This window comes from Parasteatoda tepidariorum, chromosome 2 (assembly GCF_043381705.1).
Source record: "Parasteatoda tepidariorum isolate YZ-2023 chromosome 2, CAS_Ptep_4.0, whole genome shotgun sequence".
In the NCBI taxonomy this organism is placed as follows: Eukaryota; Metazoa; Arthropoda; class Arachnida; order Araneae; family Theridiidae; genus Parasteatoda; species Parasteatoda tepidariorum.
Window position 1 is genome coordinate 40,918,853 of NC_092205.1, and position 12,358 is coordinate 40,931,210.

The following is a 12,358-nucleotide window of genomic DNA, read 5'->3' on the forward strand; positions in this document are numbered from 1 at the left end:
AATTCGTTGAAAGACAGTTATGTTTATTCTTAGAAAATTTGTTTTTGTGCTTAATTTCGTAACTTAAAATATCGCTTGCACTCATTAATTAGACTATTTGAATTCACCCCTTTGAACCATTAATATATTGAGTCCTAGAACGTGATAATTCGATCATTACATCGAAAGTTATTCACATCAAATATTTCTTTTAAATTTTCACGACATTTTCTTTTAGAACTATGTTTAATGTAGTTTTCAGGTCTATATGGTTTTAGAACTAAAAAGTTTTTAATCTATTTGTAAATGGCCACAGGCTAATGGTGAAAGCAGTTGTAGTATTGCCATAGGAAGAGAGTTCTACTCTACGCCACCTACAGCCCATTTTGATTGCCAATTGTGACGTTTATTGAATTGTTACCGTTCAATATTTAAGCCATTAGAAGCAGCTATATACAGTAAAAACAGTTTACGTTGTCTAACCTGTGATTGGATGAAAAATACCAGTTAAAGTGATGTCTTTAGTAAGAAAATAACCAATCCAAAATCAAAAAATGCAATGTTTGGGAATAGTGTATCATGTATTTTGCATTTAACGTAACTCGTAATAAATATTATTGTATTTTCGTAACTTGAATTGTTTCGGTATCATTGCTGTTTGTTATTATTATTTTCAATATGAAAAAGGAGTTTGAATTTGTGTGACATTAAATCGGATCTTTACCTTTGCTACATTACACGTTTTCGTTTTGTATTATGCTTAAATCCACAGTGCTTTAAACGTATATGCTTTCTTATATTTTCGGAAAATGGATTATATCAACAGTACTTTCCAATGAATTTTATAACAGACCTTTATTTTCAATAAGAAGACAATTGTCTTAGTGTCCTATCTAATTTCATCATGAAAGAAGAAGCTGGGTAAGCTATGTTTAACTTCACTGTAAATGTAAACAAACCTAGTTCTCTTAATGATTATAACGACATTGAGTAAGTGAATTTATAGTTTTGTGATTCATTAACTTTAAATAATGTTTGGAAATTAACTTAATATTTGTTAAATATGAAGCTTTCTTACGTAGATAAAATATTTAAATATATATTTTATCATGTGATGCAACTAAATATACGATTGCTTGCATTTTGAATGATGCTTTATATGAGTTGTTTTTTGATAATGTTATTCATATAATAGCTTACAAGTAGTTTCCTCTGGACATTTCCTAAAAAATAATTTAATTGTGACATACCTACTTGTTTAAATTCATGCTGATATTTTTATAAGGATTGCATAGGTTGGACAATTTTTTAAAAATATATGTTCTGGAAACATACACAAAAATTCCTTTATATCCAGATTAATACATAATTGAACTGTGTTTAGAACTTCTTTGGATTTAAATATTCAAAATATTTCCTATTTAAATGAAAAGTTTAAGTTTATTTATATTTTTTGGAAATCATTTTAATTGCTTACATTAGCTGAGGGCCATCTTAATGGCGTACAGGGCCCCCAGGGCACAGGTCATATACTGTTTAAAATTGAGCTACTATAAATTCACATATATGAAATTAGTAAGTTATATGATATATATGAGTTTAAAAAAACATAGAAATTGTAACCATTTTCTTTTTAACATTCGTGAAGCATTTTTAGAGAAATGAGCTAAACTGAAACTATTTAAAATTAATTTGTTTTCCAGAGATATTTTTCAGGATTGCTATATGTAAACATTTAAAAATTACGTATTTATGTTTATTTAGAGCTGTGTTCTTCCTAAGCGTTTTTTTAATTGCAGCCTGCACTGCCTGCCCTATGATCCCAATAAATGTGCCCTCTTTTCCCTTTTTGTAAAATATAAGCTGCCACCCCTTGAAAACACTGCCTTTTTATTCATATTCTATTTTGAAAAAAATTCAGCGTTTAAATAATCATTCCATACTGGCAATATTATCTGTGTTTATAAGTTAAATTCTAATTAATATTACAAATATTTACTTTATTAGGATTATTCTCAACTGGTTAAACTAAAGTGGTTACTGGTTAAGATATTAATAAATTTTTTAAGTGATTTTATATATTATAACTTTTTTAAACAAATACCCTTTTTTTTAAAAAATAAATATGCACCTTTAATTTCAGTTTAAATTTCAGTTTAAATTATGGAGAAAAGTTTCCAAGTTACGTTAGTTTTTGTTAATAATTTTTTGTTAGTTTACTTGAATTACTAAAATTGCCCAGATTGTGTTTTAGCATGTCTTTAATTATCTTTATATACTAAAATTTTTTCTCTTGTTTTGATAATGAGCGAAACATTTTAAATCTATGCATAATATAGTATAAGAGCATAATTTAAAAATTTTTGAAAATAAACTTCATCATTACGTAATTTTACACATTTTGATAAATTTTTACTGTGCAAAGTGAGCTATTTATTGTTAATTTTTTTTTGTTGTTGAAATATTACTTTTAGGGGTTTACTGATTATTTTTGTCATTCCAATTTCTGTTCATAATCATGTAGTATACAGGTGCACCAAAGTCAAAATACTGCATCTGCCTTTTTACTCCCAATTCATCTTTCAACAACCTAAAATCTAACAGCTCTTCTATAAGAAGTTTCTTTTAATCAATTAATCTTATTTAATAAAATACAAAGTTAGCTACATCAGAAACCATATGAAACAAACTGTCAATTGAAAGGGATAGAAAAAGTCATTAAAGAATGTCATATCAGGCAATAATGAAAAAATGAAATCCTTGCATTTAAATGGGTTGAAAAAAATTTAAGATTGAATTTTATTGTGCTTAAATTTAGCCTATTTAAAGATTCTTTATATGAAATCCATTACCATACATCTTGTTAAATATTTAATTAAAAAATAAACAAAAGTTATTAAAAATAACTGTTTTTATGCTCATTATGCGGATGCATTTCCAGGAAGCAGGTGTGGATGGGGTATTAAATAATAAATAGGTGGTAGTGAATAATGGTAATTTGTTTTTGGTAGCCACTTTATTTTACTTAGTCGCCACATGACAATTGCCTTTAGATGTCAGGCGGACTAAACTCAACTTTATCTGACTGTGACACGCAGTAGGAGAAAGAGGCTTTGCATATTTAAATTGTGATGTAAACATTAAATATTTATTATGTTAATATATTTAATGTATAAAAAGTCACAAATATTTATAAAAAAGGAAACATACATTGAAAACAAAAAATAGCGAAACAAGCAATTACAAAAATAAGGAATTTTTAATGTCACTCTTAACATTTTTCTCAAATGAGCAATAAACGGAATCCAGATTCATCAAAATAAGAATGGGGACCACAATATGCAAAGAATAGTTTTGTCAGAAGATCAGGCGAAAGCTTGGGCCTATAATTATTAATTTTATTTTTCAGCCTATATTCCCATATCTTGAAGTGACTGGAAAATTTTTTCATACCGTTATTAAATTCCTTTTCGCAAAGATAATTAATTCCACATAATAATTTTTAATAATTATTTATAGCATTTTATTGTTTATTTGATAATAGTCGAAAAATTAAGAATTGTTAGGCATGCAATTTTTTATATAATTTTAAGGTAGTTATAGTAAGTTATAAAATTTTAAACTTTAATGGAATCGGTCGAATAGTTAACAAGAAATGAAATTTTAAATATAAAACTTTTTTTTTTCTTCTCAAAAATACAACACACTGGTGTATGACTTTAGCTGACGATTAAAAGGTTGCCTAGTTATAATTTCTTTTCTTTTTTTCTTTGTGTGTCAGACATAATTTGCTTTACCTCATAATTTGCCTATTCAGCATGTGATTCATATTCATACAATTTTAAAATTAATTATTGGGATTTATAATCAAATAGTTTACAAGTTTAAAAATCGCACTTTTTTGTCAAATTTTTGTGTATGTATGTATATATATATATATACAGTGAAACCTGTTACGAACACTCCTGCAAAACGGACACCTCTCAATAGGACATATTTTTAATTCTCCGTGAATCTTCTATGAATAAACCATTATGTACATTCTCCACAAAGCGGACACTACCGTAACCCAACGCGGACAGTCATTTTGGTCCTGAAACATTATTTTCTATCTCTTCCAACAGGACACTACTTTTTCTAAATTTGAAAAAATTCTGCTTTAAATTGCAAAGGAAAAAATTGCAACTTTTCACTATTTTTAAAACATGTAAATTTTTTACCTTATCCATAACTAAAAATATTGTTAAGCTATTTCACTCCTGAAGAATCAATCTATCTCCTGTCATCTTGCCTTATCCCTGTAAAGAAAGGGGAAAGAATGATACTGCTCTCCTTAAATAATTCGAACAGCGGCATCTTTTGATTTTTTCATCTGGACCACACAGGTTATGAGACCCCTGTAGTTGAAATGACATCTTAAATGCTCTCAATGCTTCTTCCCCATTGCAAATTTAATTTTCTTATAAATTTGAAGACTGTATTTAACACAGCTGGGGTAAAAAAGAGAACAGAAATATAATCTTTGATGTGTTCATATAAATGAAACACTTATTTAGACACTTGATAGCTGATCAATTGTGAATAATCAACTCCATAGGTCCTAATGACTTGACTGTGAAAATGATAGGTAGGTGTAAGGGGATGTAAACCTAATAATTGAAACTGACTGAGGACTGAAAGCTCCTATTCGGTATCATATGTCTGACTTGAGTATCTATGCCAATAAGAAAATTATATTTATTTATTTGTAGCTATATCTAGAATTATGTATTTATATCATACTTCTTTATAATTTCATCGTTCTTAAAGTTTAAATAAATATCCTTGTAGATAGTTATTGTAAATTATTTAATTATTTCTACATCTTTGAAAGTATTCTAAGAACAATTTACAGTGTTAAACTTCGTTATGTTACCCTTCCGGTAAGCGGACAACTCTCATAAACGAAAAAAATTTTCGGTCCCAAGAATGTTCGCTTTATGGAGGTTTTACTGTATTCAGGGTTGGCAAGATTTTGCCGCAGGTGGAAAAAACCATGGCAAATACCGGTAAAAACCGTCCTGGCAAAAACAGGTTTTTGCCAAGCAAATGGGCAAAAAGTGGCAAAAACCTATATTTTCCAAGATGAGAGGACAAAAACACATTTTTGATACAAAATTATTCCTAAAATTGAAATATATACTATAAATATAAATAATTACAAAAAAATTAACAAAATTATTATTCCATAATTAAATGATAATGTAATAATATATCATTTTAGTAGTTTAAAACATTATTGATTGGAAAATTTGTGATTATTCTTTTTTTTCCAGTGAAATGAACTTATTTTAAATTAATATAACTATAATTTTAAGCATAAAATATCTATCAAGATGTGTAGTTAATTATTGTACAAATAATAATTTTTTATAATAAATAATAATAATAGTATTATACAAATAATAATATTTATTTGTAAAAAAACATTTATTTAAGGATTCTAAAATGAAAAGAGGTCTAAAACTTTCAATCTTTTAAAAATTATTGCCTTTATACCTATTAATTATTAATATGTTAAAAATAATTTTTTCATGTATTGTCAGGGGTCTGTCCAGGCCGAATTTACTACCGTTTAGCGGTACGTTCACAAATTCAATTTTAGGAAAAACGATAGTTTCACAAATTTATCTTTAGGAAAAACGGTAGTTTCACATAATACTTTTTCATAAAATTTTATTTTTGTATCCTTTAAGAAATGATAAATCTATATTTTTACCATGTTTTTGTGTTGATTTTTTAATATAATTTTTAATTTTTCACAAATTATGTCTAAATTTTCGAAAAATAGGTACCTCTCAGAGAAATCTAGACAGACCCCTGATTGTATCAAAATTATTATTCCTTAGGATTGATTTAAATTTGTTTCAAGTATTTTGTAATAATATTTAATCAGCAATTTAGATAATTTGGTTTTTGCCGGTTCTTACCAGTTTTTGCCACTGTCCTGGCAAAAAACCCTTTTGGCCGGCAAAAACTCCAACCCTGGCTGTATTGTATATTCATTCTTGGATTTCCTCTTTTTAACTTTTTGACTACTCTCATCCCTGTACCTTAACAGCTCCCTCAACAAAAAAAGAAAAATTTCACACTAGGGGTATGCTAATAATTTTCAGCTTGTTTATAATTTTTGTATCCTTACCATTAATTTTTTGACAATGATTTGGAAACTCCTTATAATTGTAGACTTCTCGTTATATGCCGTATTTATTACATTGGGCTTTACTGTATATATTTTTTAATATTAACAAAGCCAATATTTTAATTAAAGAAATGATAATGTAAGATATCTAATGTTCAATTCTTGGAGTAATTTATTACATACTTTTATTCTTCAAGATTGAGAGTTATCTCTGTTTACAGACTACTAAGCATTTTATACTTACTAGAAATCAGATAAGAAAAAAGTTTAACTGAAAACTTTGACTGTGAAGAAAAGTGTTCCATTAGAGGTGAGGTAGGTTTTCTACCCATGGGACATCAGAACACTGAACTCTTTCAATTTCTGCCTTTGGAGCAAAACAGAATCAAAGAGAATGGAATGATAGGTTAGGCTAGATTATATTTAATAACACATATTATCGTGTCACTGATAAAAAAAAAAAAAAAAATAGCTCAGCAATTTGTTTTTGTTACTTAATTTTTGACTTTTTTGTGTTGAATGATATTTTCTTAGCTCTTTGTATAAATGTACTCTTTTATCAATTTAGTTAATTAGTTATTAATTTTTGAAAAAAATATTTTTAGAGCAAACGCTAAGGCTCGGAGGATTACAGCCAAGATGAGAGCAGAATGGGCTCGGGAGTTAGATGAAGTTGGTCAGCTCTTTTGTCCTATGATAGGTTGTTTCAAGAAGTTTGTAACCGTTGCCAACTTTCAAACTCATTATAAGTGGTGTACTGGAGTAAGTGGTATTTTTTTATAAAATGATATAAATATATGTATATTTTAACTTGCATTATTGTGTTTCTTTCATATCATTTTTTCACAACGATATACTATGCTTAAATGTTCAGTGCAAAAAAAGGGGGCAACCCTAACCATCGGATCTTCTCGTTCTAGGACTCAATTGTAATGGTTCGAGGGGGTGACACTAAATATGTTAATTGACAAGTGCAGATAATATTTTTAGTTACAAAATCAGACTCAAAAACATAATTTCTCCGAATAAACATAGCTTTTTTTTTTAACTGATTCGGATTTTTAACCCCTGAAGTATGAAGGGTAACATCAACCTGGGAAGTATGGTCTCTATAGTTTGGTCAAGAGAGCGATCCAGAGTTTAGACCCCTTTACATTAATTTTATTTTTTGTATACTTTGTTATATCTCCAGAATTTTTGAAGGAAATTTTAAAAAAATTTGCGCACAATTATGAAAATTGTTTATCCAGAGGTAATTTCATGCAGAAAAAAAAATTTTTTTGTGAATTTTTTTAACTTTATTTAAGTACTAGTCAAAAAAAATTTTGAATTGTGAGCTATATTATATGTTTTTTACATTTTAAAGTATCTAAATTTACATGGCAAAATACAGAATTTTGAGCGAAGTGGGTTGAAAAGTTTTATATTTAAAATTTGATTTCTCAGAAACTGATTAACTGATTGTAAACTGATTGTAAAATTATTTACTTTAAAGTTATGTAAAATTTTTTATTCCTAACAGTTTGATATTTTTTTGATTATTATTAAATAAAACAATAACGAATAAAGTATTTCATGAAATTTATTTTTTTGCATGAAATTATATTTGGATAAAAGAGTTTCATAATTGTGTGCATAAGTTTTTTAATTTGCTTCAAAAGTTCTCGAGATTGGGAAAATACGCAGAAAAGTTAAATTAGCATTAACGGGTTCATACTTTGAAGTTTGCTCCTGACCAAACTATTGGAATCATATTTCCCAGATTGTGGCTACCCCTACCTATATTTTGGGGCTCAAGAATCCGAATCTTTTGGGAAAAAAAGGTATGTTTATTCAGAAAAAGTACATTTTTGTGTCAGATTTCTTAATATAACATATCGGCATTGTGATTCATAATTTGAAATTTGTGTATTTTTGGTCACCCTTTCAAGTCATTGTGATTGAGTCCTAGAACGTGAAAATCAAGTTCAAAAGTTATTCAGGGTGGTCCATTTTGTTGGCACACTGCACATAAATTATGCTGATCCTGTGCAAAAGTTACACAAAATGGAAAGTAGCACAGAAAAACATCATATATTTGTTTAAGAGTTTTCAACAAAAAAGATATTTTATTCTGATATATGGTTTTTGCAGTTATTGTTTCACTTGCATGAGAACTAAGGTAGGTAGTGGTAATGTTTGTAGAAGACAATGTTCTGCAGTAATGTTTATAACATCACAAATTTGTTTTTGACACTGCAGGGATAAAAACTGCATTTTTTTCAGTGAAAGCATAAAAAATCTACCTTTTTCTTTGTTTTGTGTTATGGTGCAACAAGCAGTAACCTAACACATCACAAAGAAAAAGGTAAATTTTTTATGATTTTTGCTAGAAAAAATGCAGTTTTTATCCCTGCAGTGTCAAAAACCTGATTTTATAAATATTACTGCAGAATGTTGTCTTCTGCAAACATTATCACTACGTACCTTAGTTCTCATGTAAGTGAAACAATTTTGGTATTATGTACGTATATATTTACATAATTGTCTTAATGTACTATCAAATAGAGAAAGTTAAAAGTTGTGATTTGCAAGGAAACTGAAAATCAAAATTTTGTACTTTGTAAAATATTAAAAATATATAATAAAATTGTGTCCCATGCAAATTTTATTTTGGTATTGATATTCATTGTGCATCTATATTTTTTACAATACACTTGGATACCTGTATGTAATCTTGAGATTTTCACTCAAAATTTGTAACTAAAGAAAATTGATGAGCCACTGCTGTTTTATCTATTTTAGTAACTTTTTAATTGAAAACTCACATTAATGAGGAACGACAATTGTATTCTAAATTGCATTTTTAGTGATCAAGGATATTGTGTCAAAGCGTGCTATAGTAAGTCACTAGTTTTGCATATTTTTTGTTACATGGCCTTAAAAATACATTATCCCATTTTTATAAATATTATTTAGTCATTTTTTGTCAAATATCTTTTATAACTTTTTTCATTTTAATGTTTTACTTTTTATTTAAATTTTAATTAGTTTAAATGAAAAAAAAATCTTTGCCATAAAGATCTGGGCTTTTGACATGAAGAAAATATTTTGTGGTAAAAACTATCATTTGTCAAAAACTTGCCAACCCTGCTTCAAATCTAGATTATAAACCTATAAAAACATCATGATGAAAAAATTTTAAATCAAATTTTTTTTTTTATTTTTTGATATTTTTTAGTTAGAAGATATCCAGCATTTCCAAATATACTTTATTTCCATTAATAAAAATGCTAATAATTTTTTTTTTTAAGTGAATTAAATACTACAATAAAACCTATCTGGTATGTGCAGGAACTAGCAAGCTTTTAGATTATTGTTATTATTATTGTTATTATTGTATTGTTTTTTATTATTGTTATTATTAGATAATGGATTGTTGAAGAAAAATATATTTTTTAATTTTATTTTGCTTTCTAAAATCTTTAATGGTGAACTCAATTTTCATTATCTTAGAGAAAATATTTACTCTTAAGTTAAAAGAAAATTAATTTTCATTTCGATAGAGGGGAATAGTGATGATTCACTGTTTTATATCATGAGAGTAGAGTCTTCTTCAGTATTACTTTATTTTTACTCTTATATGAATTGGTAACTTTTTTAGCGATTATTTTATTTTTTCCTTCAATATATCATCTGGAAAAAGCATGTAAGTAAATTAATTACCCTTTTTCAATTTCTACCCTATGCCCAATTAATGTATATATATGTACAGGGGTTGAGCAAAATAATAGAAAGACTTCTATACTAACACATTTGTTGATTTTTCTTTAAAAATACTTTGAGAATCATTTAATAAATTTAGAATTGTTTAGGTTATTCCTGACAAATATGAAAAAAATTTAAAACTTTTAAATGTTTGAGAGACAGATAATAAATTACAAATGGAAAACATTTATTTTTGAATATCCTATGCCAAAAAAAATGTAGCATTAAGTTTATTAGAACTTTTGACAGTTATTTTTGTTATTATATGCAATAAGTGCACGAAATTTCATCAACCTAGTTTAAATGTTAATGGAGATATGGACATTTTTATAATAGCTAATTTTTTGTCTTAACTTTTTTTGCTATAACTTAAAGATATTTTTAAAAATTAAACAAAATTTTTATAGCAATTTAAAATTATTTACAAAATTTTTGCTTTAAAATTTGGAAGGAAAAGAAAAAAGCAAAAACTGTGCAATGCATTAGTACAACTGATAATACAACTTTTAACCTAAACAAATTTTCTATACCCTTTAGCTTACTAGATTTTGCTGTTTATAATATATGTTATATCTTAAATTTCAGTTACTGCTATAAATCGTTTGAATTGCGTTGTGTAAAAAAATTTAGTTTTAATTTCTTGGGAAGAAAAATATTTATGCGAATTATTAAAATTTATTTGAATAATTTTATAATTTTAATTATAATTTTATAATTTATAATTTTAGAACCTGATTCAGAGCCTGTTAAGTAAATATAATTACTAAACATAAATCGTTTTAAGAATCAATAAAAAATCTTTAATACTAAAATTTTATACCTAGAAAACAATGTTTAGTTTTCAACATTACCTTTCTATTCAATAATAGTCATAATTAATGCAACCTTATAATTAAGTCATATTCAATACATTAGTATGTTACTTTTTACCAAATAAAAACCAGATGATAAATCATTAACACATTGTTTTACAAAAGATATATAAAAACAAAAATAGTTAAATAATACCTGGAGTGGAGAGAATTGAAAAAGAAAAGAAAAGGTGCACAATGAAAAAAAAAGGTGATAATTACTTATCACGTTCTCATTGCTTATCAGATCAATTAAGAAAAATTATTATTGATAAAAATCTTGAATTGACAAAATAGTTATTAAAGAAAAAAATTAATTAATGAAGAAACACTTAGCGTTTTACTGACATCTGAATTCTCGGGTGGATGCACCGCTTAGAACCTTCAGCATCTTCTCTATCATCTTTCGCTTCGGGCAGCTGGGAAAGAAAGAAAAAAATCTTCTCTGCACATGGTAGATGATGCTGTCTACTAATTGTTGTTGATTGGTCTAACATAGGGGTACACAACCTAAGGCCCGCGTTCCAAATGCGGCCCTTCAACTACTGAAGTGCGGCCCGCGAGAGCTTCTAAACACAATAAGAATTTTTTAAAAAAAGGCAATTTTTAATCGCACTTTTAAGTCAATCAATTTTAACAGATACTTTAGTAAATGTACGTTTAATGCGCTTTCTTTAAGCCGATTTTATAGTAAATATAAATGATTTTTTTTAAACAGTTATTTCCGCTTTTCTGCGTGATTTCAAAAATCCGGAATATTTATTACGACGTGAGTTTCAGATCGCAAATTTAAATAATCACTTTTCGTGCACTTTATTTGTGATGATTTCATCTTAAATCTAAGTGATTTTTTATCTTTTTTTTCTGCAATTCTTTCTTTTTTTTTTCAAAAATTTTTTCGGCAGTTATTGCTGTGCATTACCACGTATTATATAAAAAATTCCAATTATTCTATTACAACATGCAAATTTTATATCATGCATTTGACACGCTTTATTCGTGCTGAGTTCAGCATAAATATATTTTTTTCCAATTATTTCTATACTTTTCCACATGATTTTGACGATCCCGTTATTTAACTATGATGTTATTACGACACGTGATTGTTAATTGTGCAATTAAATAATCACTTTTTGATACGGTATTTCGGTACAGTTTTATCATAAATCCTAGTTATTTTTCCTTCGTTTTTATTTCCGCAACGAATATTATTTGGTCAAATGTGGTAATTTATTGTGATTTGGTCAAAAACCAAATATTCGGCAAAAAAAAAGAAGAAAAAATCGACTGAACGCCGTACACTTGGGGCCAAATAGCAAATTCTTTTTCTGCTACTAAATGCTGAAACTAAGATTTTAATGCTCAGAATAATATTTCCTGGAAAAACGTATTCATAAATTAACTCTAAAAAGAACGTTTTTGCCAATCAAGGCGAATCAAGAACGTTTTTGAAAATGTCGAAAAGCGAAACAGAGAACATAAAAATCAATCTTAATTTTTGAAAAATTTTTTTAAAGCTGAACATCTCAGTTTTTCAATTACCAGAAAAAGCCAAGAAAAAAGAATTAAGTCAACAGAAATGCTATTAAAAATTACTGCG

General features: G+C 27.1%; 1 protein-coding gene across 2 annotated transcripts in view; it reads left to right on the plus strand.

Annotated features, from left to right (window-relative positions):
- Positions 1 to 296: 296 nt before the first annotated feature.
- LOC107452558 (uro-adherence factor A) overlaps positions 297 to 12,358 on the plus strand; it is a 54,466-nt gene continuing 42,404 nt past the window's right edge. Inside the window, exons 1-2 of one of the 2 annotated variants that reach the window (XM_016069050.4) lie at positions 297 to 900; positions 6,766 to 6,922. In XM_016069050.4, the coding sequence (XP_015924536.2) occupies positions 884 to 900; positions 6,766 to 6,922 (174 nt within the window). In that variant the 5' untranslated portion in view covers positions 297 to 883. Of the gene's footprint in view, positions 970 to 6,765; positions 6,923 to 12,358 lie in introns of both variants that reach the window. The other variant, XM_043046740.2, reaches the window with a different exon arrangement.